At 32.9% G+C, this 23,875-nt stretch overlaps 1 protein-coding gene across 7 annotated transcripts in view; it reads left to right on the forward strand.

Moving 5' to 3' along the window:
* The window catches only part of Atrx (ATRX chromatin remodeler), a 225,314-nt gene that overhangs the window by 57,227 nt on the left and 144,212 nt on the right, over nucleotides 1-23,875 (forward strand). For 3 of the 7 annotated variants that reach the window (XM_077107628.1, XM_077107623.1, XM_077107626.1), the window contains 7 exons: nucleotides 979-1,031; nucleotides 1,941-2,065; nucleotides 5,096-5,209; nucleotides 9,325-9,434; nucleotides 11,215-11,282; nucleotides 11,546-14,616; nucleotides 20,262-20,334. In XM_077107628.1, coding sequence (XP_076963743.1) covers nucleotides 979-1,031; nucleotides 1,941-2,065; nucleotides 5,096-5,209; nucleotides 9,325-9,434; nucleotides 11,215-11,282; nucleotides 11,546-14,616; nucleotides 20,262-20,334 — 3,614 coding nt within the window. The remainder of the gene's footprint in view (nucleotides 1-978; nucleotides 1,032-1,940; nucleotides 2,066-5,095; nucleotides 5,210-9,324; nucleotides 9,435-11,214; nucleotides 11,283-11,545; nucleotides 14,617-20,261; nucleotides 20,335-23,875) is intronic. The other 4 variants (XM_077107625.1, XM_077107624.1, XM_077107627.1 and 1 more) reach the window with 4 other exon arrangements.

A 23,875-nucleotide genomic window follows, 5' to 3' on the forward strand; every position in this document is an offset into this window, starting at 1 on the left:
ACCATCTAAAATGGAATTTTAGCAATGGTGTTTGGTAGATGGTGCATGGCTCCATACTTCTTAGATTTCTTTAAACTTGGTATTCAGAACCTCCTAAGCATTATTATAGCAACCCAATACCGAGTTCCTTTACCTGATATGCAGGTCAACACTATGTTTTTGAGGTCCTTTCCACATAGTGGCAAAAGAGGGTAAATTTAGTATCTCAACACATTATAGAAGTGACTTCATGGAATATGTTAGCATAGAGAAGAATGAAACATCCAAAGTTTTATTTAAGATCTAAAACTTTAGATCTAAAAACTTCCTTCTTGTTTTGGCATCTGATTACCTCTGTACCTTTTGTTCTATCTGTTGAAGAGGACAAGGATCATCATATATCAGTGTATCACATTCAATCCCCTAGTATGCAACAGTGATGTTTAAAAAAGACATATGTGGGCTGAGGATATAGCTGAGTTGGTAGAGTGCTTGTCTCGTATGCACAAGCCCTGGGTTCAATCCCCAACACCACCAAAATAGAAAAAAAAGACATATATGAGGATTTAACTCAGTTGTATAGCACTTGCCTGACATGTGTGAAGCATATGGTTCATTTTGTAGCATCAGAGAAAGAAAACAAATAACATATATTTGGGCCTGGAGATGTAACTTAGTGGTAGAGAGCCTGCTACAGGATTTATTCACCACCACCATAAAGAAAAAGAATAAGTCAGGAATTTTATCTTTGGTTAAGGAAACCTGAGCAAAAATGAGAATTAGTTTATTTGGAGGTTTCAGGGGTTGAATCCAGGACTTTGTGCTTAAGCATGTATTTTATCACTGAGCCCCTGAGAATTAGTTTTTGAAGTTCCTTTTTTTAGGGAATTATTTTAGACATGTAAAGTATCTCTTTATATCACTATATTGAAGTCTTGTTATTTAGCAAAATAGATGTTTCTTTGAGAATTTCACTTTCTATTTTTTTCTCATGTTTAGGGAACCAGCTCTTCAGAAAAATCCAAACCTTCAGGATCATCACGATCAAAGAGGTTGGTTGATAGTGAAGACTTTTCTCTTTCTTGGCTATTTTATTTTCTGTTTCTAAAAATATAATTCATCTTCTGAATTTACCTCAAGCACTGTTGTTCTGAAGCTTTTATAAAAAACATGCCTATTTAAAAATGAGCAGTATGAAAAAAATGAGCAATTTGGTATAATAAATGTCCTTGTATCACCTAGTTTTAACAATGATTCATTCTAACTGAATTTTAAAGACATTTCTAGAGAAGGATTTATCTTATGTGGCAGTGGTCCTTGCAATATGCAGTTCATTTCTTTTGATAATTTATGTGCTTAAAAAAGGGAAAGGAGAAGTTAAATGTGTTAAATGTTAAATGTGTCAGATAACATGTCACATTTTTAGGGTTATGTGAAATTATCTAGGATGTAGAGTGGTCTTTACAGTTGTAAGTTATAAGGAGATCAAAAAGTGCTAAAATTTTTTTTGTTCTAAATTCTCAAATTATGCTATAAGGACAAACTATTTCCAAGTATACGTTATATTCAATATACTGTAGGGTATAGTTGTTACTAGAAGTTTGCAGTTTAGTCTATTTTTTGGACTTTTGTTGTTTTTGAGCATTGGAAATATTCTTTTCATAGGTATAGCTTGCATGTGTTATTAAGTTATTCTCTAAAGTAGTGATTCTTAAAGATAGCCAAAAATCCCCTTTGTAGCTTTTTCAGGAAGCACATGCCCTGGTCCTACCTCAGGCCTACTGAAGCATAATCTTCTGTGGCAAGTAAGGTATAGAGATGTATGTTTCCCTAAGTGATTCTTATATACATACATATCTGCTGAGAGCCACTGCTAAATCCAAACATGCTGTTTATGTTCTTGGGGTGTTGTTCCAGTTGTCAGACATTTCCCTAATTCTATGGACTTAATTGTTCCATAGGAAACCTTCAGTTGTAACAAAGTATGTAGAATCTGATGATGAAAAACCTTTGGATGAAACTGTGAATGAAGATGTTTCTAATGAAAATTCAGAAAATGATATTACTATGCAAAGTTTGCCAAAAGGTAATGTGTATTAATTTTTCGTATGAAATTAAAATTGAAATTATCTTAAAATGTCATTGTTATAAAATTGGAACTTGATTACTGCTAGCTATATATAAAGGACAAAAGATTGGCATTTTACCGATAGTGGTCTGGAAATGTATTTTACATGCTAATAACAACGTTGTTGAGGTTAAAATTTGGGACATTCAATTATTTTTGAAAAAGAACAAAATCAAATATTTCTTTTTCTTTCTGTTTTTTTTTTTTTTTTTTTTTTTTTAACTAGGGGATGTCTTTAGTTTCCAAATTATGTTTTAATGTGGAAGTAGCTTTAAAAGTTTCATATGTGGTTTTGATTCAGTAAATGTTAATGTACTTTCTTTATGTAAAAAATATATTGAATATTCCTAAAAACTTAAAAAAAGCATTTACAGTCTAATTTAATCCTGTTGCATTTTTATTTTTTTGTGGTGCTAAGGATCAAGCCCAGGGCCTCACATATACTAGGCAACTGCTGTATTGCTGAGCTATTTCCCTACCCCTATGTTACTAGATTTAGATTCTTAAATTTCTCAAGGCATAAAGCTGAAATTAACTATTAAAGGTAGATAAAGGTGTATTTTTGAAGTCATATTTTTAAGAAAACCTTGTCACCCATCTCTCAACTCTTACAGTTCTAATTGTAAAAGAACAATGATTAGGGGCTGGGGTTGTGGCTCATCGATAGAGCACTCGCCTCGCACGTGTGAAACCCTGGGTTCGAGCCTCAGCACCACATACAAAAAATAAATAAGTGAAATAAAGGTGTTGTGTCCAACTACAAATAAAAAATATTTTTTTTAAAAAAGAGAACAATGATTAGATTGAGAAAAAGTTCCAAATGAAAATCTTGGACTCTTACAGCTCAATTTTGAGAGCATCATTATTGCATGATGAGAGAATGACAATAGACTTGGTAATTTTATGGTGTTTTAAAGAGTCAAAATTTTAGTTTTTTCCCCCATTGCTAACTATGTTCCAGTCTGTTAGTGGATTTTTAAAAATTATTCTTGTAGTCAGATCTCTTTTTAAAAAATCCTTGTTTATTTTTTTATGTGGTGCTGAGGATTGAACCTAGTACCTCATATGTACTAGGCAAGCATTCTGCCACTGAGCCACACCCCCAGCCCATAGTCAGCTCTCTTATAGCAGTGTTTAGTAAACCTTGTTCCCTGTCTATATTTATGTTTTTGATCCATTTCTTTAATTATGGAAGTTGAAGGAATATGGTGGATATTGTGCTTTGCTTATTAATAGGATAAATTTGGAGTTATAAAGTGAAAAGTTAAATGAGGAAAGGAAATGATGGATAGAAGAAAGGTTGAAGGAGAATTGATGAGCCTACCATTTACTTGGCTTTGCAAATCATGTCTGACAATTTTATGTAATGTTTTTTATGGCCAAGGACAGGAACAACTAACATGGGAGACTGAATACTAAAGGCAGTGACTCTTTGGATTTTTACATTCTTGGTGGATGTCACTGGCAGTGCTTATTGATGTAAGAGCTTGGAATTCAAACTTTTAATGGTACTATGGAAGATTTGGCAGTATAGGATGTTCCTAATTAATTAAGCTAAGCTTAGTTCTCTCATACTAAAAAAACTATTTTATAAGCTTAAATCCGGTTGGTTATTTTTACTGTTATAGTACTATCATGAGCATGCTTGGATACCAGACTCTGAAAGAATTACCTCCTTTAATCCTTAAAACAATGCAGTAAAGTTTCTGTTGTTAGAGATGAAGGAATAAATTCAGAGGTCAAGGAATTACTTTCTTCAGTTTGAAATGAAGAAGCTAAGATTTGAACCCTATTCTATCTTAATCTAGTGCTAGTGGGTGTTCTTTACAATTTGGGCTTTAATTCCAATTAGAAAAGAATCTTCAGGAAGGAAGGACTCAATTACTTTATGATTAATTTAAAATCTTTACCTCTTTTCAAATGTTGGGACTTCTCTGAGAGTATATAACAAAGTAATTGTTTTAAATAACATTTTTGGGAGGATAAGGATTATTTAAATATACCACAGTCTGTACAATCTTAATCCTGTGTGTTCCCCTCTTCTTTAGATATTCAGAAATTCATTTAACAACTAGATGATATAAGTTGCCAAAATCTGCTTGTTGATCACAATGGATCCATATTTCAAGGAGTACTGGCAACTACCTGCAGTCACTTTCTTAATTGTTGTCAGTAGTAATCAAATTACTAATTTGAGCAATGTATCTAAAAGTTGAAACCTGGACAGACCCTTTTTACTGTGCTTATTTAATTCGCTCTTTAGAAAATGTCATGATAACTTAAAATGATAACCTTTTCCCTCAATTTACATATTTTATCATTAAGAAACAGCATTCTAAAATATTTTGATAGTCACCAACAAATGATCTCATTCTATAATTTTATTGTTAGAGCACTTCTGCTTAAGTATCTTAAAGTAATACTACTCAAGAAATTTGCAGGGCAGGGAATCTTTGACATACTATTTAGAAAATGTTGTAGAATAGGCATGGCAGTAATAGAGTGAACTTTATTATCCCCCACCACACATCCCCACAAAGTAAAATAAAACAACACTTCAAAATCTTTTTCTGATATTCTGATTTGGATTATGAGATGAATAGGATGCCTTTTCATCCTCTAGACTACTCATTTTATAAATTCTCCATGGAATTTAGTCCAAATGTTCATATTCATAACAGCTTTGTGATAGGCACTATAAAAATTCAAAACTGGGATGAGGCTATTTTATTCCTACATTTCTGTTTTAATTAGTTCATAATACCTCCCCCTCATGAACTATATTCCAATAAATTATCTGATTGTTGAAACCTGGCCCTTTTTCTGCTTTCCCATTTTATTTACTTTTGTGAGGTCCTTAGACAAGTATTTTAAAGCTTGAGAGAAACAAACTATGTACCAGCAATGTTGGCTTTATCTGAACTGAAGTCTTGTACTTCACTTGCACATTTAATATGTGTAATGGTTTTTTAAATGAAATCATTCTAGGTACAGTGATTGTACAACCAGAGCCAGTGCTGAATGAAGACAAAGATGATTTTAAAGGGCCTGAATTTAGAAGCAGAAGTAAAATGAAAACTGAAAATCTCAAAAAACGCGGAGGTAAATACAAGTGAAAATGAACCATGAGTTTAATTTGCTGTTTATGACCATATTAGAAAATCTTATGTGCTTTCTAAAAATACCTCCACTTTTCTGCCCATTGTTTTTTAAAAGCACTACTTAAAAATAACTTCTGTTTCTCTTTGAACTCTGAAGCAGAAAAGGTTAAACACTATTTATCTAAACTCCTTTGCCTTCATTGGCTATTAAGTTATCTCAAGAAGCTTGGCATTCCCCTCTTCACATTAGTTCTATAATCCCTATACCAGAATACCATGTGTTTTCCCTTACTCAGAATTTCAGACTTGTGCAAAATCTTGCCCATGGCCTTTAGGTAACTGCATACATATTCAGAACATTGTCACATAGAGTGACAGACATCAGCATTCAGTATTTCCTGGTGTATTTATTAAAAATGCAAATATTTTGACTTCACTTCTAACAAGATAGAATTTCTGGGGATGAGGTTGAGAATGTACCCCAATTTGTCCTTAAAGTATACTCAAATTTCTGATCCATTGATGCAGTACAGAGATGAGTAGGAAAGAGAAGAGAGCTAGAGCCAATAAACCACCCTCCATATGCCTGAGCCACCTCTCCCTTTGTCTATCATCACTTATGTTCTCAGCTAGATTGGCTAACAATTTGTATAAATTTAGCATTAGGAGAATTCAAGAGTGGAGTATGTTTTCCCACTTGTTCATTTTTTACTTTTAATTGGTGCCTGTATATCCTTTTTGGGTACATTATCAGAGCCAGAAACTATAACCATAAAAGAAATGAATTTCTTAAAGAGAGAATATGACAGTAAATTTCTAAATAGAAGTATAATGAAGATGTGGCCATTTAATACAGACCATGTTATATGATTGTGAAATGATAGAGAATTTTTTATATTGCTGAAATTTTGTGCAGATTTCAATTATCTTGATGGAATTAGTGAACTAGATCCACAGTTATAAAATATCAGTTTTCAGATTAAATAATTCGTGAGGTTGCTGGTAAAAATCAAGGAAATGTTGTTTAGTCTTTTGTCCACAAGGGGGTGATCAACCCCTTTTGAGTATACGGACAATTTTTTGAAATCTAGTTCATAGTAGAGAAATTGCCGTTGCAGCAACACAACTCAGTTTAAGATAAACTACTACTCTTAAAACGTAGAGAATCAGCAAGTAGAAGGTGATGATAAGGATTAGAGGATAAGAGTTTCTTTCCTCTGAGCATTGAGTCCTTTAGCAAAGACAGATAATTATGTGTACTTTATTGTGTCAATTAATGTTTAAATGGTGTCTTTTGGGAAGGGGCTCTAGAGCAGTCAGTGTCAGATATATGGATACGACTTGAAAGCAGAATAAGGACTTTTTGGGGGAGGGTATTCCTAGTGCCACTCTGGTATGCTGCTGGTGTTTGGTCTCAGCTGATATTGTTTTCTGGAATATTTTGTTGAGTGTTCTGTGTAAGAATGTTTATATCATACTTAAGTGAATATGTATGTTTATAGCCATGTAGTGCACTTAAATATTTTATGTTTATTTTTGTCTTAATGATTTGTTACATCTGTAAACTGTCAGAAATCACACAAGAAATTTCATTTTAGGCTTATGCATGTGTGAACAAACTAGTGATCTGAGATAGTGGATTGCTGTGGCTACTGTTCAGACTTTTTGGTAAAATTAGTTCCCAAATTGAAGCCTAATTTAGAACAGTGTCAAGAATGTAAACTTTATATATAAAATAATATTTTATTATTTCATTTATATATAAAATAGTATTGATTTGGAACAAAATTATAGCACAATGTCACTTAAAAAAGCATATCCTGTTTTGACATACTTTCCCCAGTTTAATTATTAAAAAATATGTTACACTAACTTTTCTACAAGGCAAAATAATTTTAGTCTCTCTTTAGAAACACTAAAATGTATTGAGCTCAGAAATGAAAATGGTTTTTTTTACATTGACACACTGTTATAATCTTTATTTCATAACTAGATATAAAAATTTAAACATACGTGTAACAGAAACAAGTACATAAAAAAGTAACATTTCAACATTTTGCCATATTTGCTTCAGATCTCACTTAAATAAAATATTGGTTCAGTCCTACTCTCATCCATTTCCCCTTCTTCCCACCCCACAGGTAATGATTATCTTAAAGTTTTATGCATGTGCATGTGTATGCATGTTTTTCTATGTTTTCTATATATGTATTTATTAAAAAACATTTTTCATTTAAAAAATCAAGAATAGTATGCTGTATATATATATATATATATATATATATATATATATATATATATATATCCTTTGATAACATTTCTCATTCAACATTGTTTTTGAAATTTATCCATGTCAGCAAATACACATCTAGTTGGTTTTTCAGTGCTCTATAGAATTCTTACAGTATAAATTTATTTACTTCCCAAATGTGAGATTATTTCCAGTTTTTAATTTTCTAATTAGTGCTATAGTGAATATCCTCATATATGGTTCCTTTTTCCAGTGGAAGAAATTCTCCAAAGGATCACCTGTTTTTAAAAATTTCTTGAATGATATATATGCAAGAGCACATAGTAGATGCTTAATTAATAGTATTTAACATTGGGTGTATATTCAAATTCTGGGTTTCATTTATCTTAATAAAATTATTATTTGAAATGAAAATTACACCAAATATTTCTGTTAAACCAAATAACAGAATACACGAATACCCAAGATCAAAACAATGTAGGACAGGCAGTGTGATTAAAAATAAAACATTAAGTAAGCCTTGAGATTCTCTTTCATCTTCTGAAAACGTATGATGGTGTCCTTATACTTTGAACTGTTTTAGCCTCTACAAGTAAAGATACTTAAAATAGTCTTTGGGTCCATGGTGCTTTGGATCTTAAAACTAACAAAACACAAAATAGAAAACTCAAAGGTGAGAAATGCATCTGGCGTTTTGTGTTATTTAGGGATAGAGACTTTTTTGGGGTGTGGTGGGGTGTTGTTTCTTCCAGTCCTCTCCTTTTTATTTGTGAATGAAGGCATTTTCACTGACCTCTTTTAATCATAATCTACTATTTTATTTGGATCAAAGTCTTGGTTGCATATCAGGATCTGGCACAGAGAGAGAGAGAGGGATTTCAGTTCATTGTTTTATTGGTTGGGAACGGCTGTCTTTTTTTTTTTTTTCCTCCCTCCTTTTTCTTTTTCATTTTCTTTTTCTTGAGACGGGGATCTCACTGTGTTTTCCAGGCTGGTCTTTCACTCTTGGGCTCAGCGTCCCAAGTAGCTGGGATTACAGGTGTGTTTCTGTTTTTTAAAAAGATTCTTCAGATGATTCTGATGTTCAGCTTAGATTGTGAGGCACTGCTTTAGCCGAAGTAGGAACAAGAACAAGGCAGGAGAGGTTTCTTCTAATTGTTGCTTGTATAGGTTATCTTCAGCCTGTTTTCCTGTAGATAGTACAGGATGAGGGTATGCCTTTCCAACTAGCTGATGTTTTGCTGCTATATAGATAACTCATAACGTCCAACCAGACACTGTTAGTAGGGAGTGGACAGTAGGCATAGAAAGAAGCCACATGGGGATTATGGACAGTATTGAAGCAAATCTTAGGAAGGAAATGGGTAATATCAAATTGCCAAGTTTTCATGTACCCCATTGATAGAATTTGTACAGACAATTCCACTTGGAGAATAAAAAATGTTTATGTCATTTACTTCTCCATTCCCTAAGAACAGATAGTGTATTTATTTGTAAAGCAATAGCAATGAAAAAGAGCCCTTGATCTTTATTTTTAGAATTTCCTTATGGGGTCTCTTTATGTTATGCCAAGTTGTGAGAAGTGAATGGGGTTTGTATATGTAAAAGGAAAGAAGTTTAGGATTTCTAGCTCAGAATTTGACAAGGTTGTCAGATTTTTTAGAAAGTCAGTATTTTTTTTTTTAGAAAATCAGTGAAAAGAAAAAAAAAAAAAAGGCTTTTTAATGGGTGGCCAAAAAGTTATTTCCCCATGGATTATGAGGTATCTCATATCTAATATAAAGTTCACAAAATGCTGACTAAGGTAAATATCCTTTTCCCCCCCCTGTGTAAATGTGTAAATAATGGCCACTCCTTTCTCCTAGAAGATGGGCTTCATGGAATTGTGAGCTGCACAGCTTGTGGACAGCAGGTCAATCATTTTCAAAAAGATTCCATTTATAGACACCCTTCACTGCAAGTCCTTATTTGTAAGGTATGTAAAGATTTGTTTATCAGGCTTACATTGTAGAGGGGAAGACCCATATATAAAAGGCCTGAAAAATGCCATTTCAGGGGAGATATTGTGATTATGGAGCAGATAGGAAGCCTTTGTAATTGGAACTTGGTTGGCTTTTCAGTGGAGGTGTTATAAACTAATACCTGAAATGTGAATAAGAATTAGCCTGGTAAAGTGGGATTGGTTCAGCTACTTCTACGAAATACAACACAGTATTTAGCGATTGAGAGCTAAAGGAGAACCTGTTAAGTATCGAAACCTGACATTTTGTGTATGTGTGCATGCTTGTGTTTTCTAACCCTCCTTTTAATGTACCCTACTACTTTAAGTTTCCATGTGGAAGAGGGTTTGAAGTAACTTGAGATAATATAATTTAAATGTTTCTTAAAGGTTGATTATGGTTTTAATAGTCTGTCCACACCTTTTTGTTGGTAATACAGTAGAGTTATTTTAAAATACCTATGATATAAAGGTTATGTATGGGCTCCCCATCTCTTGTTAGTGCTGAGATGAATCCTGTGTAAGTATCTCACTTTTGAAATGCAGGGGTAGGCCATACTTTCCTGGGAGTTCTAACTGTAGTTTTTATTTTTTATTAGGGTGATACTGATGATTAAACCCAGGTGTGTTCTGCCTCTGAGATATGTGCCCAGCCCTTTTGTTTAAATTTAATTTTGTTTTGTTTTGTTTTGTTTGTTTTTGGTACTAGGGAGTGAATACAGGGGCAATTAACCATTGAGCCACATCCCCAGTCCTTTTTTGTATTTTATTTAGAGACAAGGGACTCTCTGAGTTGCTGAGGCTGGCTTTGAACTAGCAATCCTCCTGCCTCAGCCTCCTGAGCTGCTGAGATTACAGGTGTGCACCACTGTGCCCAGCTCTGGCTGGTTTAAATTTTGAGATTTAAAATTTCAAGTTGCACAGGCTGGCCTTGAACTTGTGATCCTCTTGCCTCAGCTTCTTAAGTTAGTTTTAAATTTTTTCAGCTGGATTGGTAACTTGCATTTCCTTTCTCTTTTCTTATTTGCTTTTTTCTAAGGACCAGTCTGTAAGTCTAGGCAGTTTGGGTAGTTTTTGGAACCTTCCCTTTTCCCAATCTGTCTGGAAAGGAATTTGAAGTTAGTGAAACTTGAATTTGAATAACAACTTTGCCTCTTAATATTGTGTATGATATTAGATTAATTTACATATTAATGAACCTTAACTTTTCCCCTTAGAATATCTCCTACCTTGTGGGTAGATATTTTGAGATTGAAAGATAATGTAGGTTAATAGTTCAGTTGTACACATAGTAGCTGTTTATACGTGGTGACTGTTAAAATTAGGAAGTAGAAACATCTAATACAGTTTTATGTACAGCTTTGTAAGCTAGTTGAATAAGACCAGAAATTTGCTTTATTAAATAAAATCTTTAAAGCCCTTTTTAAGTAAGGAATAATGGTGCTTGATGGTAGGGAAATTTGTGTCAAAAAGTTAATTCCTTGAGGTATTTCAATGACTGGAAAATACTAGTATTGGGTAGTACAGTGTTCTGATTTGATTGTTTAAAATGTGTACATTCCTTTTACTTTATTAATGATTTCAAATGTTAATTTTTTTTGGAGTAGATGTAGCTCAGTGATAGAGTCCTTGTGTAGCATGTGTGAATTTCCCTGCGTTTAATTCCCAGTACTCCCCACCAAAAGTTAAGTTTTTGTTCCTTATGAATGTTAATGAATTTTGAATAAAATTTCCCCTTCCTCTTTTCTTTCAATAGAATTGCTTTAAGTATTACATGAGTGATGATATTAGCCGTGACTCAGATGGAATGGATGAACAATGTAGGTAGGTAATAATTAAGATCACCTAACATTCAGTGTCATCATTTTGGGGGGAATTCTTAAGAGTCTTTTACTAGATCCATCTTTTGTAATCTCATCATTATGATGTCTTTTGCACTAAGCTTTTAGTTTTAAGCTTTCTTATAAGGAATAGGCAGATGACCTAAAATACTACTAAAATTGTTGACAGGACAATTTTGCTTTAATAATGAAGAGATTAAAATTAGTTTCATTTGGAATAATATTTTAATCTTTAAAACATTTCAGATGGTGTGCAGAAGGCGGGAACTTGATTTGTTGTGACTTTTGCCATAATGCCTTCTGTAAGAAATGCATTCTCCGTAACCTTGGTAGAAAGGAGCTATCTACCATAATGGATGAAAACAACCAATGGTATTGCTACATTTGTCACCCAGAGCCTTTATTGGACTTGGTCACTGCATGTAACAGTGTATTTGAGAACTTAGAGCAATTGTTGCAACAAAATAAGAAGAAGATAAAAATTGACAGTGAAAAGAGTACTAAAGTATGTGAACATGCACCCAAATTTTCTCCAAAGAAGAATACTTCAAATTGCAATGGAGAAGAAAAGAAATTAGATGATTCGTGTTCTGGCTCTGTAACCTACAATTATTCAGCACTAACTGTGCCCAAAGAGATGATTAAAAAGGCAAAAAAACTGATTGAGACCACAGCCAACATGAACTCCAGTTATGTTAAGTTTTTGAAGCAGGCAACAGATAATTCAGAAATCAGTTCTGCTACAAAGTTACGTCAGCTTAAGGCTTTTAAATCTGTGTTGGCTGATATCAAGAAGGCTCATCTTGCATTAGAGGAAGATTTGAATTCAGAGATTCAGGCTTTGGATGCTGTAAACAAAGAGAAAAATACCAAAGAGCATAAAGTTGTAGATGCTAAGTCGGAAATAAAAGTACGAAAAGGAGAAAAAATCTTTGCTTTGGAAAGGAAGGATATTTCAAAGTCAGACGGTAAACTGTCCAGAAAACAGGTAGATAATGAGCACATGGATCAGAGTATCCCAATAGAGGAACAAAGAGCAAATAAAAGTACCAGTGGTGAGCATAAGAAATCTGATAGGAAAGAGGAACCTCAGTATGAACCTGCTAATACTTCTGAAGACTTAGACATGGATATTGTGTCTGTTCCTTCCTCAGTTCCAGAGGATATTTTTGAGAATCTTGAGACTGCCATGGAAGTTCAGAGTTCAACTGATTTTCAGGGGGATGGCAATAGTGGAACTGAGCAAGAATTGGAGAGTTCATCTGTAAAATTAAATACTCCTTCAAAAGACAACAGAGGAGGTATTAAGTCAAAAAGTACAGCTAAAGTAACTAAGGAATTATATGTTAAACTCACCCCTGTTTCCCTTTCTAATTCCCCAGTTAAAGGTGCTGATTGCCAGGAAGTTCCACAAGATAAAGATGGCCCTAAAAGTTCTGGTTTGAACCCCAAGTCAGAGAAATGTGGACCTGGACAGGAAAACACCGACAATGAGCATTTAATTGAAAATGAAGTTCCTTTACTTTTAGAAGAATCTGATCTTCGAAGATCCCCACGTGTTAAGACTACACCCTTGAGGCGACAGACAGAAACCAACCCTGCAACATCTAATTCAGATGAAGAAAGTAACGAAGTAGTTAAGGAGAAACAAAAACTATCAGTTCCAGTCAGGAAAAAGGACAAGCGAAATTCTTCTGACAGTGCTATAGATAATCCTAAGCCTAATAAATTGCCTAAGTCCAAGCAATCAGAGATTGTGGATCAAAATTCAGATTCTGATGAAATGTTAGCAATCCTCAAAGAGGTAAGCAGCAGGATGAGTCACAGTTCTTCTTCAGATACTGATATTAATGAATCTCAGACAAATCATAAGACTCTGTATGATTTAAAGACTCAAAAAGGGAAAGATGATAAAGGAAAAAGGAAACGAAAAAGTTCTACTTCCGGCTCAGATTTTGATATTAAAAAAGGCAAATCAGCTAAAAGCTCTATAATTTCTAAAAAGAAACGCCAAAATCAGTCTGAGTCTTCTAATTATGACTCAGAATTAGAAAAAGAAATAAAAAGCATGAGTAAAATTGGGGCTGTCAGAACAACCAAAAAAAGATTTTCAAATAGAAAAGATTATGATTCTTCTGAAGATGAAAAAAACAGCAAAAAAGGGATGGATAATCAAGGGCAGAAGAGTTTGAAGACTGCACAGGAAGGATCATCTGATGATGCTGAAAGGAAACAGAATTTTTCTTCAGCAGAAAGCACAATTGAGAAAGACAAGACCATAGTGGAATTAAGAGATCGACTTTCTAAGAAACAGCAGCCAAGTGTTTCTTCTGATGTTGCTGATAAGCCTTCTTCAGGGAAAGAGGAGAGTTTAAATTCCCTAGAAGACAAAAAAGTAGTTGAAACTAAAGAAAAGAGCAAGCATCTGAGAACCAAAACATGTAAAAAAGTACAGGGTGGCTTATCTGATGTTGCTGATAAATTCCCAAAGAAAGAGCATAGTGATGATTCCTCTGAAGAAGATAAAAAGCAGAACAAAAAGGGGACTGAAGAAAAAGAAAAGACTATAGACTTGAAGAAAAGAGTAATGAAGATAGAACGGCATTATGAATCATCATCTGATAGCACTGAGAAATTACCTGAGGGAGAAGAAAGTTGTCATTTTCCTAAGGGCCTAAAACAAAGTAAGAGTGACACAACTGATGGAGAAAAGAAAGGTAAAAAAATGAAAGATAAAATTTCTAAAAAGAAGGATGAGTTATCTGATAATGTTGAAAAGGTACCAGGGAAAGGAGATAGTTGTGACTCTTCAGAAGATAAAAAGAGTAAGAATAGAGCATCAGGTAGAGAGAAGAAAAGACGCAACTTGCCTGAAAAGAGTTCAAGGAAGAGACAAGAGTTTTCATCATCTGATACTGAGAAATGTTCCATGAAACAAGATGGTTGCGACTCTTCTGATAAGAAACCAAAAAGAATAGAATTGAGGGAAAGAAGAAATTTAAATTCAAAGAGAAATACCAAGGAAATACAAAGTGGCTCATCATCTTCTGATGCTGAGGAAAGTTCTGAAGATAATAAAAAGCAGAAGAAACAAAGAGCTTCAGCTAAAAAGAAGGCAGGCAATGTCAAGGAAAAAAAGAGAAACCCCCTAAGAACAAGCAATAAAAGGAAGCAAGCAGACATTACTTCCTCATCATCTGATGTAGGAGATGATGATCAGAATTCTGTAGGCGAGGGGAGCAGTGATGAACAGAAAATTAAGCCTGTGACTGAAAATTTAGTGCTTTCTTCACACACTGGATTTTGCCAATCTTCAGGTATGAAAAAAATAAGTAAGCATTTTAAAATTTGTATTCTTTAAACCCTTTTTAATAACTACATTGTTTAATTTTTCCTGAAGAAAATCTAATTCAGGATTACTCTTTAGGAGAAGTCTATTTAAAAATGATCACCAGTTTACTATAAGACCTTTCTTGATTTAATTTTATGCCATCTTTGTAAAATATTTCCTACATTATTAGTCTTTTGTGTCAGACCAAAGTTTTTGGGTAAATAACAAAAATGTTCTATATGTGTTTAGTGCTTTTTTTCTGGGATAATGAACAGTAAAATTTATGAAAGAAAATGGTACATTTTGTGAGAGTAGTCCAGGAGGTATTCATTTAATGGAAATGAGACCAAAAGTTTTAAGTGCTTTGCCATGCATATAGCTTTTAAAATTGGAGCAGAGAGCTTTTCATTTGGTACTGGGGATTCAACACAGGGTTGCTCAACCACTGAGCAATATCCCTAGCACTTTTCATATTTTGAGATAGAGTCTCTCTAACTTGCTGAGGCTGGCCTCAAACTCCCAAACTTGGATCCTCCTTGCAGCCTCTCAAGTCACTTGGATTATGGGTGTGCACAACCATTCCTGGTTTCAGAAGAGATAGCTTTGAGTCCCATAAAATCCCATTAAATAGCTTAAATTTAGTGTATTGAAACCCTTTTTGATATTTCTCAGCTAGTTTCTGATAGTATAAACAGAATCTTCTCTTTTTTGGCCCCTCCCCAATCACAGATACTTCTCTTAAAACACTATCAAAATGAAGGTAGAAAGAAAATCCAAACTATAGATGGAATACCCAAACCTGATGGGATAGAGAATCAGGAACATTAGGATTTGAGTTAATTGGTTATGGTTACCTAGAAACATAAAATAAAAAAAAAATAATCATTATTACACTTATTTTCAAACATTGTTTGTTGTTATACTAAATATATATGATTGTTATTATATAAATTTATTATAATTTTCACTAGTTACTTGTTTGTTTTAGTAATACCTGTTAGTTAACTGAGGACACTTAGATTTTGATGGGGAGGTACTGTGTTTGAACCTGGAGGTGTTTTACCACTGAGCTATTTCCCTAGCCCTTTTTATTTTTTATTTTGAGACAGGGTCTTGCTAAGTTACATAGGGCCTGGCTGAATTGCTGAGGCTGGTTTTGACCTTGGTGTCCTCCTGCCTCAGGTTCCTGAATTGCTGGGATTATAGGCATAGAAGACCACTACCAACTCTTTTGTGTGTGTATGTGGCCTGGGGATTACTGAGTATTGAACCCAGGGGTACTCTACCACTGAGCTGTATACCCGGCCCCTTTCAGTTTTTATTTTTGCTAAGTCCCCCAGGCTGGCCTTCAATTTGCAATCATCTTACCTCAGCCTCCCTAGTAGCTGGGATTACAGGTATGTTAATGCTCAATGTAATTACACATTTTTATAAAGTAAGTTTCACATAAAACTGTGTTCCAATATAGGATGAAGTTTAACTTTTTAATTTTTTTTTCTCTTTCCACATTCCTTTTTAAAATTTGTCCTAATTAACTATACATGATAGTGGAATGTATTTTGACATGTTATACATATATGGAATACAACTTCTCATTCTTTTGGTTGTACATAATGCAGAATTGCATGGGTTGTATAATCATATGTTGAAAAAATACTTTGAGTCTTAGGCAGGGGGATAAAAAATACAAAACCAGAGGCTGGGGTTGTGGCTCAGGGATAGAACACTTGCCGAGCACATGTGCAGCACTGGGTTCGATCCTCAGCACCACAGAAAAAATAAATAAAGTTAAATAAATAAGTTAAACATGTTTTTTAAATCCAAGGCCAGCTTGGGCAACATACTAAGCTCTGACTCAGTATTAATAAACAAAACAAACAAACAAACAAATAAATGGGCTGACAATACAGTTCAGTGGTAGAGCACCCATGGATTTAATCCCCAGTAGGGCCAAAAAAAAAAAAATACACACACATGTTACACAAAGGGTAGCACATTAATATCATAAAGTATAATTTTAATAAATGTACGCACACTTCCATGCTCCTCTGGTTTTTTAATCAATCATTACATCCACAATGGGCTCAAGGGCATTTTCTGTTTTTTGAAACATTTATTGTTTTAGTTTTAGGTGAACACAATATCTTTATTTTATTTTTTTTATGTTGTGTTGAGGATCGAACTCAGTGCCTCATGCATGCTAGGCAAGTACTCCACCACTGAGCTACAACCCCAGTTTAAATTTTTAATTTTTTTCTCTTTCCACATTTCTTTGTAAAATTTGTCCTAATTAGCTATACATGATAGTAGAATGTATTTTGACATTATACATATATGGAATACAACTTCTCATTCTTTTGGTTGTACATAATGTAGAATTGCATTGGTTGTATGATCATATGTGCACTTAGGATAGTAATGTCCACTTCATTCTACTATCTTTAACTATTCCCCTTCCCTTCCCTTTATTTCCCCTTTTCTCATCCAGAGTGACTTCTATTATTCCCTAACTCCCCACACCACTGTGAAATTAGCATCTGCATATCAGAGAAAATATTCATCATTTGTTTTTTTGGGATTGGGTTATTTCATATAACATGATGTTCTACAGTTCCACCCATTTACCTGCAAATGACATAATTTTTTTTCTTTATTATGGCTGAGTAATATTCCATTGTGTACATATGCCAAATTTTCTTCATATATTCATCTATTGAAGGGCACCTAGTATCATAAAGTATAATTTTAATAACTGTATGCACACTTCCATCCTCCTCCGGTATTTTAATCAATCATTGCATCCACAATGGGCTCAAGGACATTTTCTATTTTTTGAAACATTTTTTTTTTTTTTAGTTTTAGGAGGATATCTTTATTTTTTTATGTTTTGTTGAGGATTGAACCCAGTGCCTCATGCATGCTAGGCGAGTACTCTACTACGGAGCCACTGCCCCAGCCCCTCAAGGGCATTTTCTAACCTGCATTCACTAATGAAACTTGGCATATCATGTGGGGAAAGAATCCTAGTAAATGACCAAAAAATAAGAAATCTCTCCCCTCAGAGCCACAGACTAGGTTTTGTTATGTGAACTACTTCAGGCATAAAGAAATGGAGACACACATACAAACACACACACATTTAGTGATGATAAAACAATAGATATGCATTGTGTTCTCTAAAAATAATGCAAAGAATAACAAACTAAAAGTTGTTCTTAATGATAAAACCTAGAAAACAATGTCAGCTGACATTTCAGTGTACATTAAGCAGCTGTAATTTTATTACAACATGGAGATCATTCTAAACGCCTGTCTTGCTTTCTGCCTTTTTTTTTTTTTTTGCCTTCAACCTTTATTAATTTGATAACTAAGGAACAATCTCATAGATTTCATTTACATGCCTTTTAACATTAATGCAATTGGGATATTTTTTAAAATATTCCAGAATTTCTGTGTGTCTTCTATTCTGGATTTATTCCTTATTCATAATTCTTCTGAAATAGCTTCTTACAAATGAAGAGCATTCATTAGGAATACATGCCATATTTTTTTTTATTCATTTGTTCTTAGAGATTAATGACAGCATTAGTGATTTCTTTTAAATTAGAGCTATTGTGCTTTTAAGGACATCCATTCAAATGCAAAACTGGAAAGGAACTGACAAGGAAAAATTCTTCAGAAAAAGCATGTCTTTATAGAGAAGATGAAAACAATAAGTATATTGGTTACCTGTTAAGTGATCTAAGTAGTACTGATAAAGCTTGCACTGAATAGGAGTCATTCTCACAGCTAACACATATTCATGTTTTGGAGGCAAAAACTTTGTTAATGCTGTATAATCTTTCCTCTGTAATTAACAAGAAAGATAATGATAATTAGTTAATCTAAAAACATGACAGTAATGAACTGTTTGAAGAATTCTTGTTTTGATTACAACCAAAAGACACACATAATTTAAACACCAAACATAAAAATTTGAAAACCATATTTGTACTTGCTAAAATCACACAATGATCCATGTATTATTATAGTAATAATTTCATATGATAATATAGTATACTCATAAAAAGGTACTGCACTATATCAGTCACATTTTAATTTAAATAGTCATTTGACAAAATGACTACTTATATCAATGTAAGTTCTCAGGACAGTCTCCTCCAAGAATTATGGGGGGGGGAGAAAATGGTGGGGGAATGTAGTAAGTTGTGGTAACAAAATGACTTGCTTTAATCACATTCTAATACCAATAAATCAAACTGTAGTACGGTCTGAGTTATACTATTGGTAAGATATACATTTGTGCCAAATAACACATAATCTGAGTAAAAATGTTTGCCCAGTTGAGAAAATAAGACATGCACACACACTTTGGGAAATATTTTATCATATGTACAAGGAAAAAACAGAACACTAATAATGCTAAAAAAGAAAAAAGACAAATCAGAAAAATGATGATACCTGGGTAGTAGCAGCAGTACAGATAAAGAATACATAGGGGCTGGGATTGTACCTCAGTGGTAGAGCACTTGCCTAACACGTGTAAGGCACTGGGTTCAATCCTCAGTACCACAAAAAAAGAAATAAACAAAATAAAGGCATTGTGTCCATCTATAACTAAAAAAAAAATATAAAAAAAACAGTACTTATACTAGTTTGTGTAACCAACCAAACCAAATAGCATGACTTTGCCTTACATGATGGCAGTATATGAAGCCTGAGGGATAGATAGCATTTCTAATGTGATGGTTCTTCGTAGCTACCATTAAAATTTAATATCTGAAAAGAAGGTACAGATCTTGAGATCCATTAATAGTTAGCTCAGTCTCTACATACTTATCTATTCATGAATGTAAATTAACCAAAGGTCTGTATATAAACACTGTTAGCCTGTTTAGGCTATTGCCTGTATGTGAAAGTAATAAAACGATTTCTTAAGGATTACATCTCAAGGATTACACATCTCACTGGGTCTTGAGTACACATGTGTAATCCCAGCAACTATGGAGGCTGAGAAAGGACGACTACAAGTTCAATTTAGTGAGGCTGTAAGGTACTTAACTTAGCAAGACTCGATCTTTATAAAAAGGGGGGGCTGGGGGCTGGGGAAATATCTCAGTAGCAAAGTACCCCTGGTTTCAGTTTCCAGTACCCCCAAAAAAGTCTCCTCTCTTAATTCATATTGACCTGTCCTACAACTATGGAGGCTGAGAAAGGAGGACTGCAAGTTCATGGCTAGCATCAGCAATTATCTTTTTTTACCATTTTGAAATTTTTATTTTGGAATAATTACAAATCCACAGGAATTTCCAAATTTGCTTATTGCCTAGCAGGCCCAAAGCTCTGTGTTTAATTCCCAGCACTGCAAAACAAAGAAGCAAACACACACCCTGTAATGTTGTAAGGAACATTGAAATATTTAAGACCTTACTATTTATCATTTTACTTCTGGTACTTCACAAATTTTGTAGTACACTTTTTAAACGTTCTTTTCACTCATATTTTGCATTTCAGAATAGTGGTTAGTACCTACTGGTATTTTTTAGAGCTTTGGACTTTTAATTTTATTTTATAATGTTTAACTTATGTAGATCATTTAAAGCTAATTTTAAGTACACTTTTTTCCCCAAGGAGATGAAGCCTTATGTAAATCAGTGCCTGTCACAGTGGACGATGATGATGACGACAATGATCCTGAGAATAGGTATGATTCCATCTGTAAGGACTTAAAAAAGATTATAACACACCCTAGGCGTGGGCGCAAACATCAGCAACGGAACAGCAAGCAGGTTGTAAAAACCGGGAGTGCCTGCCTTAGAAAGACTCACTCACAGTCTTCCTGCAAGTTTGAAAGAAAGGCCAGAAAATGGGTTAAACTCAGAAACCTTAAGAGAAAATAAATATAAATATTAACACACCTAGCATAGGGTGTGTTATAAATACAGAACTGTCAATTTTGTGTTTTCATGTAAACTGTGATAATTTTTGAAACTATTTTAATTTTTACAGATTTTTTTTGATGAAAGTGAATCATATGAATAAATTGGTAACAACAGACATCTCTCTATATATTTGGTTATTGTTCTTAATTGTCATCCAATGAATTTGGTGATCCTGTTTTTTAAGACCTATTGAGATTGAAAAAAAAGATTCCTCAGATAGTTAAGATTAAGAAATTGCTTTCAAAATAAGTTATCAATTTACAGGGATCCAGACTAGATTTTAGCCATTTTTCAAAGAAAATGGAAGTAGTATGACAGTGTTATCTTTAATAAGACAGTAGGTTTAAATGTGTAGTAGCTTGTAGAATATTACTTAACTGAGGGATGGCTGGGAGAAGGAAAAAAAAAAGGACACATTCCTGGCATAGACAGTAAAGAATTAAAACTGGTATTAAAGAATATAACCACAATATTTTACAAATCTTTTAAACATTTTGTTTTCTTTAGTATATCCCCAATCATAATCTCTAATCGTGACGACAGAGTGGTATTGTGAATGAAATTGGAATAATGGGGATAAGGATCATATCTTCTAATGTTTCTAACAACTAGGTGATTTTTGAGCTTCAACTTGTTTTGCCAAAGTTTTCTACCTCTAAAATGAGTAGGTTGGATGGCGTTTTCTCTGATTAATTCTAATCTGGTAGAATTGATGAATTTATTAAGGAATATTTATTCCTATCAGTAAACTCTAATATTTAAAGAAGATATAAAAATACACATGTAATTTTTGTGCCATAATTTTTAATGAATTTAACAGAGTATTAAATACTGTAGGCTGAGTTGTTATGGTAGTTGTTTTATGTCTTGCTGATGGTGATAGGTTTCTCAATTTGAAAGATCAGCATTCTGCTAACATATAGAATATTTAAAGTGAATGAATAGGTTTATTTTACATTTTTAATAGAGCTTAATTATGGAAACAAAGAGTCGGATTCTGCTTTCCTCCTTATTTTTTTTAAATTAAAAATATATACCCGATTATTTTATGGAATATGGGTGGGGTCCACAATGGAATGGTAACTGCATACAATTTTTGGATTTTACATTATTTCATCACAGATAATAAAAACATTTAAAATTTTATTTTAAAAATGCTTAAATTCTTACTTATATATACTATTATTTGTTTTCCTGTATGAGGCCTCAAATGTTACTGATAGGCTAACAGTGTTAAGTACATTATATCCTGACTCAATTGTGAGTGATGAACTTTCATATTTAGTCACCAAATAAGATTGTTATTAAGTTATGATAATTTTTGTTAGAACTTGTCAAAAAATTACATTTTCATCTTCTAAGTTCTCTGATCATATCTCTTTGTAACTGGCAAGTATTTTATTGGCACTTACCTTTAATTCCATCTTGTATTTGTGATAAAAAAATTACAACCCGATTGAGTACTTTTGAGGAATTGAATTTTATCTTGAGCATGTCTTTCATTATACTCAGTTTAATGTTCTTTTATAATATATAATTAATAATTTGTTTAATATCCACTATACCAAAGAGATATCTAATATGCATGGGTTATCTAGTCATGATGTGCATACAAATAACTTCTTGCACTATTTTAGTATAAATGATGTATTTGAGCAGATTTGAATATGCACTAAGCAACTTTAAAATCTTTTTCTGCAGATCATGATTAAATCTTGGCATTATTTTTCCAATTTGACATTTTTTTGAGTGGGATGTGTTTTAGTAGTAGTATATTGTAATTGTGTGTAAATTTGTACACAATTGTGTAGCTGTGTAAAAATTGTGTATAAATTTCATATGCATTGCTTTTTTAGTAGTATTGTAATACATTTCCAGTGATGGTGTTTATGGAGAGGTAAATAGTGTATTGTTGCAAATGCTTCACTATTTCAACGCAATAAATTTGTGTAAAACTTTTTCTTGTTCAAGCATTTAATTTTAATTATAATGCACCTTTTCATAAGAGTTCATAAAAATTTTTAGAATCAAGATATATAAACTAGTTTGAACCACAGATGTTCTTTATGTTCCTGAAATTGAGGAAGTAAATACTTTTTCCAAAACATATGTGGTTATATATATTTGTGTGAAAATTTGATTGATTGGTTTTTCTGTTTGAATGTTGTGGTAGTTTTTTTTTTTATTTTTATTAGCACATGTATTTTTTTTTATTATTAGTTGTTCAAAACATTACAAAGCTCTTGACATATAATATTTCATACATTTGATTCAAGTGGATTATGAACTCCCATTTTTATCCCAGTGGTAGTTTTTTTGAGTTAATTTCAAAAACATATTCATCTTGGATATTTTAGTAGACGTAAATAAATTTGTGTTATTTTAAAAAGCTATTATGTAGCATCTGTATTTATGTAGCATTTGTATTTGAAAATAGAGGTATACATTTGTGAGATAGAATCATGTAAGCTATGAATTAATTAATTGCTTTTATTTAATGAACAATAACAAAATATAGGTCGATGCTCTGGTTTTATTGAGCTTCTTTGAAAATAGCATAAATATTTTGATATTTGTGTAATAAGAATTTATTTTAGATTTTTCTACCTTAGAATTGATGTATTTTCTCAAAGGCTATAATACCAATTAGTTTGTCATGGTTTAAAATTTATACACATAATTTAAGTTAGTTATGAGGAAGTACTATAGGAAAATGTTTTCATTTGACTTTTTAATATTTGTTAGTTGGGGTTTAAATCAGTTCCTCTTTGAACAGGTATTCGTTGGTATATTTTTTATTTTGGGTGGAATTTAATAATTATTCTGGCATTTAAATCACACTTATCCAATGTGATTGGGACCAGAAGTATTTCATATTTCAGAGTTTTTTTTGTATCTGATTCTGTTTGCCTAGTCTTTACCAGTTGAGCATCCATGATTTGAAAATACTGACAGATTTCAAAGCACTTCAGATTTCAGATGTATTGATTAGAAATGTGCAGCCTGTATGTTTTGATTCTTTTATGTTTTCAGTATATCTGGGGATATTCAGATCAAACATTTTTTCTTATGTTACAATTTAATACTTTTACAATGAAGGAGCCTCAGTAATATGATGGTGTGTTCGAATTTAATAATGTTAGTGTTCAGGGTTATTATTTTTGGAATATTTTTATTTGTATATTTTTCAGGATGTGAAAAATATTTAGAATTGAGCTTTTGAGAGTAAAAACACAAGCAATAGATTTTTCTTGTTAAGCATTCTTTTTTAATCTCTAATTTTTACCAAAAGAAGAGAGTTTT

Source organism: Callospermophilus lateralis, chromosome X, assembly GCF_048772815.1.
Source record: "Callospermophilus lateralis isolate mCalLat2 chromosome X, mCalLat2.hap1, whole genome shotgun sequence".
NCBI lineage: Eukaryota > Metazoa > Chordata > Mammalia > Rodentia > Sciuridae > Callospermophilus > Callospermophilus lateralis.